Raw genomic sequence first — 8,523 nt, 5'->3', positions numbered from 1 at the left:
TCAACCCAGGAGTTGACGCTGCCGGATGGAAGGCTATTGATCCATGTTCTAGCCGAGCCTGCCAGCATGAGTGGCACGTAGCGGACGTCTACGCGCTTGTTGCCCCGGGCGATGCCAACGGCAGTGGTGTAGTCAATCATCCAGTCTTGTGGCTTGGCTGTGTCGTTGTACTTCAGGGTGTCCCGAGGGAGAGTGAAGCCCGGGGGAAATGGCTCCCCTCAGATCCAGGGGCCGAAGCATGCCGGACCGATTGGGCCGTCCTCTTCCAGGAGAGCCCACTGTGCTAAGGCGTTGAGGCGCTTGCGAGCATCGTTGTCGTTGTGTGGGACGTGAGGGCCGATCCGAGCCGTGATCGAAAGGGTGTCTTGTGAGCCGGTAGCATGGGCCCTCCCTGGACGAGGAACCTCATACACCGAATCACTCTCATCGCCACCATCTCTGCGACGTCGGCTTGAAGTTGGCTCGCTCTGGCGCTGAGAACGCCTGTCGTGGCTGCCCTCGCCCTTCCGGTCGAAAGTGCGATGCGAGGAAGATCCCTCGGCTTGATGCCGACCGCTGAGGTTATGGCACGCTCCAGGATTGGGTCTTGGAGACTCCGACTGTGCCTGACCAGGGTCAAGCTGTGTCTGCTACTCATTGGCGGCATCAAGGAGATCCTTGACCCGCTTCTCCTGAAGGACATGCTCCTCGCCCTCCAAGTCTGGCATTTCTGCCATGGCCGCGTGGGCAGCCCGTGAGTTGGCCGCAGGGGTCTCGTAAATGGGCTGCTTGCCGCCCAGGATTTCCGCAATGACCCGGCTGCGGCCGCGGACCACGCCAAGCCGGCTAGGACCCTCAGAAACCGGAGTGAGGCCGTAAGCAGAGTTATACTCGCACTGCGCGGCCTCCATCCGGCGTTTAGCCATGGCGATAGCAATGCCCTCCTCCAAGATCTGTCTGCGAGCCTCCTCCAGCGAGGCCCGCACGTCAGTGGGGTTTGTGGATGTGGCAATGGGCGTCTTCAAGCCGGCAAGAGCGGCATGAAGCTTGTCGGCTGATACCGCAGCAGGATCACCAGCGCCGGCTGACGCCTTGCCGTGAGCCGTGCTGGTGTCGGCACCAATGACCATCACCTCCATGATGTCGGAGACGACGGTGACGTGATACGGGGCAAGGCACCCCGCAGATGACGGTGGATCGTCGAAGACGAGCACGTCGCTAGGGTACATGTCAAATGCAGGCGTTTCCGCGAGGGAGAGCCTACTGAAGCTGGCGCACAACGCGTCAACGTCGATGTCCTCGCCAGGGTAGCGAGGGCCATCGTCGAGGCGCAAGTCGCTGAAGAGAACGCTGAGGTTCGCAAGAGCAGCGATGACGACGCTAGGGAGTGACTCGTCCTCAGACTCCCCATCAGAATCTGCATGACGGGTTGGACGTCGATCAACATCGGAGAAGCCTCCTCAAGATAAGGCTCCACGGGCGTGCTGATCAGTCCGGACACGATGCATCCGGTGGTGTAAGCGCAGGACCCCGCCCAGCGCGTAAACCCAGCCGATGCCATGAACGGCCCCATGGTGGGCGCCAAATGTTGGTGTTTACACACAACATAAGCCATGGGTAGGATAAAGATGGTGGGAATCGAAGTGGCACCGGAGGACGTTGGGGACGAGGATGGAACACACGATGTACCCAGGTTCAGGGCTCTCCGTAGAGATAACACCCCTAATCCTGCCGGAGTGTATAATGTATCAATGAGGCTACAATGTGCTCCTTGAGCTGTTTTGCGGAGGAGGAAGAAGGAGCAGCCGGCTCGCGTCTACCTTTCCTGTATGGTGTGCGTGTGTGCTGAGTTGACCGACCCTTTGCATCTAGGGGGGCGGGGGGTTTATATACGAACCCACCGACCTACAATAAGGATAAAAGTACAGGAGTGGGACCCGGCTGGTCAGGGGGCCCATGGGGTCTTGTCTTGTCGCTGGAGGGGCCCGTCGGCTGTGAGGTACCGTCTGGCTGTGGGACCCGCCGGCTAGCCAGTCAGGCTCTCGCATAAGGTTGACGCAGGACACGTGTGGTACGTCCGACGTCGTCTGGCGTGATTCGTCATGGGTCGTCAGTACGACCGTCTCCACTGTTCCCACACCGAGTGCAGTAATGGAGTGGGAGTTTGACGGGCCGACACTGTGCAGGATGATGGATCGGAGCCGGAGTAGGTCAGCGGCATGGCCGCCGACGCTGTACCTGCCGTGCACCCCAATCCACTACCTTGGCTGACGCGCAACCACCTATAACCAAAGGGTCTCGTCATGACCTACGATCTGATGTGACTTGAGCTCCATAGCCGGCCTGGGCACGACCGCCTCGCCTCTAGCCGGCCGGCTTGGCCTAGACGGCCAGAGGGAGGTAACCGTCTCGCCTCTAGCCATCTTGAGTCCAACATCACCAATGATGGTCGAACGGTCCAAGAGTCCAGCTCATGAGAATTGGTAAGCGGCCCGAGGACCCCTTAGTCTCAGACTCCCTCACGCAACGCCAACTATACATTTATACTATCTTTGTCATACCTTGTTGTCCAATGCCAACAATTTGTTTTTGGATAATAAAGAAATACTACTTTAGAAACTAAATAATTCAATTAACAAGATACTCATAAACTTAAGAGTTTAAACTTCACAAAAGGTACTAATCAACTAGACATACTAAGAAACGTAAGGTACATGATACTCAAATAAACTACTCTTCATCAAGGATTAGGTTCAACTGGTGAATCTTCTTCCGACTGCTCTCTCCATCCTCTTTGAAATGAGCAACTTCCATATTTAGCTCATTCCTCTCTCTCGTGGGTAGTTTTCTCTCCTCCTTCACTTTATCCCTCTCCTTCATCAAGTTACCCCTCTCCTCTCTCAGTTTATTAGTTCTACTCACTGCATGAGCACCCTCGGTGAGCAGCTCATCCCTTTCATTCCACTCATAGACATTGTTTCCTTTTAGTTTTTTGATGAGCCACCGTGAATGCTCTAAGCGCTCCTTATCCCACTTGTCCACATCTACACCGATTCCTTGTTGCTTGTAGAATTGTCCATATGTCCCGATCCAAATTATATACACAAGCAAATTAAAACTTGTAGTTGCAATTATTAATGAACTACTACTTGAACATTGCAAGATTGAGACATGTGAAACTTCTATATAAATCATTTTAGCAACTATAATAAACCGAAGTTGAAAATATATTTATATATCTTGGGCGTAAACAACCATAGAAGTAGTCATTTTTTTTGTACAGAAGCCGGATTTCATGTTAAGCACATCTATTTTTCTTGTAATGTAGTAACATTTCTCTTTAAAAGAATGTCAAGCACGTCCATAAACATCGAATCCATGCATTCATAACACTTGCATATGTGTTCAATAATACCTAGATTGATAATACTCCTACATATATACATAAACATAAACATATATAAACATAAACATACCTAGATCTATATATAATAGTCATACATATATACATATACATACACATGAAATTATCTAGTACTCCTATATATATGTAGAGATATACTACTTGTATGAAATTATCTAGTACTCATACATATGTTTAATAATAACCTAGATCCGTCACATGGGGCCGGGGGAGGGGGAGGGGGGGGGGCGCATACAGTATAACTTAGAAAAAGAGAAAATGTACTCCAATTATCATTGCAACGTCAAACTGAAAACCCTCATCATTGTGAAATTAATGGGGTGGCAGCAAGTTACTAACGCACCCATCTCTCCACAAACAATATGTATAAATGTAAATTGCGCAGCACGTACACATCACTAGCTTGATGTTCGTAAGCAATTTTATCCTCTTTGCAACGGTCTCTTGGAAAATTTATCCGTTATTAGAGGGCACAACTCAGAGGTCGAGACTCGAGAGGTAGATCAATCTAGAAAAATGAACAGAGAGATCTGGAGAGATAGAGAGAGAGGGGGGAGCGTTGCTGACTGGACGGCCGCGACAGGGACGTCCGCTGGTGAGACGTCGACATCATGGCGCTCCCAACAGCCCCTACAAAACACGCCCTGAGCTTCCCCGCTAGCTTCAAAACACCCATCGTCGGGAGCGTGCACTCGCATTGGAAATGCCTGACTCTGAGCTGAACAGTCCGGCGTCATCGTCCGCCTCGCCGCCGCCATCCCCGACCACGGCGAGACGCGGAGTTCTGGAGAAGAGGGGGAGGGATGCCGGTGGCAATGGCGCGGGCGGCCGGCACCCGGCGTACCGCGGCGTTCGGATGAGGGCGTGGGGGAAGTGGGTGTCCGAGATCAGGGAGCCGCGCAAGAAGTCGCGCATCTGGCTGGGCACCTTCCCGACGCCAGAGATGGCGGCACGCGCGCACGACGCCGCGGCGATCGTCGTGAAGGGCCCTGCAGCCGTGCTCAACTTCCCCGAGCTGGCCTCGTCCCTGCCGCGCCCGGCCTCCGCCGCGCCCCACGACGTGCAGGCCGCGGCAGCCCGCGCCGCTGCCATGGACCCTGCCCCCGTGCGCGAAGGCATGAGCGCGGAGCCAATGCCGGCTGCTGCGACGTCGCCCCTGTGGTGCCGCGGGCAGATGTTGAGCCAGGTCGACGACGAGCTTGAGGAAATCATCGAGCTGCCATCCATCGACGAGGACATCGCGGCCGCTGTTGAGGTCGCGTTCGGGGGCACGTTCTGCCAAGACCCCGTCGCCGAGCCGTGGTACGAAGCAGCGTGGCTGGGAGAGCACGCGGGCATTGGCTCGCACGACGAGCTGGCCGTGTCCGCGCTCGGTCTGGAGCCGTCTCAGTTCTGGGGGCAACCCGATGGCATCGCCGCGTCCGGGTTCGGTGCGCTCTTGTGGAACCTGTAATAATAGCAAATAATCCGTCACTCTCCCTCTTTTTTGACTTGTGAATATGGAATTTCTTTCTCTCTTGTCAGCTTCTAAATTTTCCGTCCTTTAATTTGACTATTTGTGGCTACCCGTGACTGTGATCTAGGTGGTTGATACTGATGCACATTAATAATAATCGATGCCTCAGTGCACGTTTGTAAATAAGTTTTAGATACGTACATGTACATGCAATCATGCAGTGCAGTGCTAATTGTACGTACCTGAAATGTATACATAAAATCTCTTTCAAATTTTACATGTCGTATCCAGACACATACAGCTGTCCATGCGTACATGTGAAACGATTGGTGGATGAAAATATTTTGATGCCTCCGATTCTGATAGTTCTTGGCATTCGTTCTTGTCTGACAAGTGTCTTTGGCAAAAAATAAAAAAATAAAAGTCTTTGGCAAATATCTCGGTACGGCAGCCGGCAGGCATCATGTGCTTGCGAGAGAATAACTACGCATGTAGAGGAGTGTTCGCATGTGTGATATGTACCTATAGTGCAGGACTACGTGCCATTCTTTCCAGCCAAACGAACGAATGATAACTGCTTGATTAAAAATCTACTATTATTAGTTACTTCTAGGTAGCTAACCACACGCAAAATGAAACACACACACAATCGACAGTGCAAGTGGCAGGCTAGGAACTAGTACACCCTAGCTATGCATGCGATCAGCTCAATATCAGCTGCAGTGCAAACGCAATCGCCGGGGCCGGAAAGCCCGATGGGCCGCTTGTAAGTATGTGCCGGTCATGTCACTCGAAGACTAAGTGGCGTTTTCAAGTCACATGACTCTCCAACGTTAGTCTCACAGTAGGAAATCCTCTAGAAGGCCACGTCCTGTTGCTTCAGAAATTATTGCGAGTACTTGTTAATTTTCGTGTGTTGCAACGGGGGTATACATATTCTAGTGGTTAAAAAAACTTGTGTCCAGAATATACCTTATAACCAACATATTCTAAATCTTGGCAATTTTTTAATTGATTAGAATTGGGTAGGACAAGACAATATTTTTTATTTGTTAAGGTTAAGGCAGGATTTGATTTGATTTGGATATGGGTAGTGAAAGGCAAGCAAAGATTTGATCTAGTTACACTTTTGCCAAGACTTGATTTGATTTCAATGACATGAACGCACGATATGGTTTTCGATATGATTTAATTGAGTGAATACACGATATGGTTTTCTGTAGAACAAGGAAAAAATACCGATTAGGTTTAGATTACTCTAAAACGGGGGCGTGGAGAGGGGAAAACAAGGTAGGGGGCAGGGACAATCCAATGAAGAGGGTCGAGCTAACCAATTCGGCTTTCTAGTGGAAGAGGGAAACCCAACGTGGAGGGCGGGGGGAGGTGAGACAAACCTACAAACTCCGCTCTAAAAGTAAAGATACATACATATAAGAAACATAATGCTGAGAAAAGGACAAACAACCATTAACACAATCATCTTCTTATTATAATCTTTTTCACAATTTTAAGCATTTGATACGTTGATTTTTCAAGTTCATATACGAGAATCGTGACTTTGATTGGCTATTGCATGTATGTATTGTACATTTTGTTAAGTATACACGCCCTTCATTATCTTTTGAAATAGAATCAAAAAGTATATGTATTACTTAATCATGTTAGTCATCACCACATACATCAAAATAATATAATCTGGTGGACAGATACACATGTTATATTAAAAGGTAGATATGATCGGGACATAAAATAATAATTATAACCAACGGAAAAAAAATCTTACCATATATATATATATGCTTGGTAAAAAATTAATACTATTGACAATGAATTGATTTCTTTAGGGTCGTACAAAAAAAATTGACTGATGAGTAATTAGGCATGAACATCTACGAGGTGTATGCATGTGCTCTGAATTATTTGGGCTGTTGGCTTCAATGAGTATCTTGGCTATTGGTTTAATAGATAAATCATGTTGTTTCTTAAAAATGGATGCAATTATATATGCATGCAAAAATTTCACCACAAACTTATTATTTTGTGCGAGTAGGATCAAATCATTATAATTAAAGTGGATTGCTCAGTATATCCATGAATGATGCAGAGCCATTTTTAGAAATAACCACATATATTCTGTTAGTCAAACATATTGTAGGGAGTACATATGTGGTCACCATTGAGACACACATAGGTGTCTTACATTTTACACCAAAGATCCTGCAACAAGTAAAACTACAATTTCACGACTATAGATCCTTGAACCTATGCTAGAAAGCACACACAATGGAGCTGGTGGGTGTGCTAAGTGCCAGTTAGTTTGGTTGATGTCCTTGTAGCTTGACGTCTTATATAAATAGATTCTTGAGAAAAAATCAGTTACTATCTTTAAATTTCCTATAGAAAACATTTCAGTTTTTATATCTTACCAACATATACATAAATCCATATACAAAATTAACATTAAAGTTACATCTTTCCAAATGAATCTAGGTCTAAAGTGTAACTGACTTTGCAATATAAAGAATAAATGGGAGGGAAAAGTCTACCTAAGGATAGAACTAATACTTAGCATTTTGGACATTTTAAAACTGCCCACCTTGCATTTCACAAAGGCAATTGTGCTAGTTTGGTGGGAAAATGTTTTTATTTGCGGGTTGTATAAAAATACATGAAGATCAACAATACCAAAATAGTGCTCTAAATTATTTTCCAACTCATAAAGAGTGTCATTTTCAAGACAAAAATTGCGGATGCACAAAATATTCCAATATTAACTGAACCAAAAAATTCAAATTTTAAAGGCGTTTTCACCCAGAAAACACTAGTGTTCGATTGCCAAATGTAATTTATCTTTAGTATGTAAACGTAGCCACACGATGGAATATGGATTACCTAACAATAAAGTAAGGTCAAATACAACTTAATATAATGCACAAACATGGTTATGAAAACCCATGGCAATGCCACAACTTTATTATTGTCAAAGGTATATGTATGTCTAAAATTAGTAATGTGCACCCTAAACTTTAGAAAATTGCAAAATGAAAAACCCGGTAAATTAAAGAGTTGCTAGCTTATGAGAAAAAATACACCTTGTATGAGAATTTTTTTATTTGCGGTTCTATAGCTGGAATGGTTCTGAAATCGACATATAGTGCTAGAAGGGTTGGGCGTGCTTTGCTGCGTTGTTGGTATTGTTGTCTTTCTTAAAGCAAATACTCAGTTTGTTTTAAAATATAAGATGTGTTACTTTTTTAAAAAGTCAAATCTTTTTAAGTTCGATTAAATTTATAGAGAAATATATCAAAATACATAATATCAAATCAATATAATTAGATTCATCATGAAATAAATTTCCATTTTTTTGTTTAATATTGTACATGTTGATATTTTTGGCTCTAACCTGGTCAAATTTAAAGGAATTTGACTTTCCAAAAAACTAATACCCCTTATATTTAAAATTTGATGGAATATTTAGTTTGACGGAGCGGTGAGATGATGGGTGTTTTTTTTCTTTTAATACAATGATTTGGTGGGTTTTTTGGGTGTGGTTCTGTAATATCCTCTAATAAATCCATATTTATATGGGGAAATTTTTACCCCGGTAGTTGCATGTACTATGTTGGTGCTACATTATCATATGGTAGTATTTCTCATTTCTATG

General features: G+C 45.8%; 1 protein-coding gene across 1 annotated transcript; it reads left to right on the top strand.

Annotated features, from left to right (window-relative positions):
• The first annotated feature begins 3,963 nt into the window (after nucleotides 1-3,963).
• LOC123411608 (ethylene-responsive transcription factor ERF039-like) lies at nucleotides 3,964-5,042 on the top strand. The gene has a single exon (XM_045104572.1). The coding sequence runs from the start codon at nucleotides 4,107-4,109 to the stop codon at nucleotides 4,854-4,856; it is 750 nt and encodes a 249-aa protein (XP_044960507.1). The 5' UTR covers nucleotides 3,964-4,106; the 3' UTR covers nucleotides 4,857-5,042.
• The last annotated feature ends 3,481 nt before the right edge of the window (nucleotides 5,043-8,523 follow it).

The sequence above is a fragment of the Hordeum vulgare genome, chromosome 7H (genome assembly GCF_904849725.1).
Source record: "Hordeum vulgare subsp. vulgare chromosome 7H, MorexV3_pseudomolecules_assembly, whole genome shotgun sequence".
In the NCBI taxonomy this organism is placed as follows: domain Eukaryota; kingdom Viridiplantae; phylum Streptophyta; class Magnoliopsida; order Poales; family Poaceae; genus Hordeum; species Hordeum vulgare.
The sequence above is the reverse complement of the archived record's forward strand: the minus strand, read 5'-3'. Positions and strand labels throughout refer to the sequence as shown.

What these genes read in the sequence shown, in the direction of transcription:
- LOC123411608 (XM_045104572.1), top strand. Translation starts at nt 4,107, where the DNA reads ATGCCTGACTCTGAGCTGAACAGTCCGGCGTCATCGTCCGCCTCGCCG.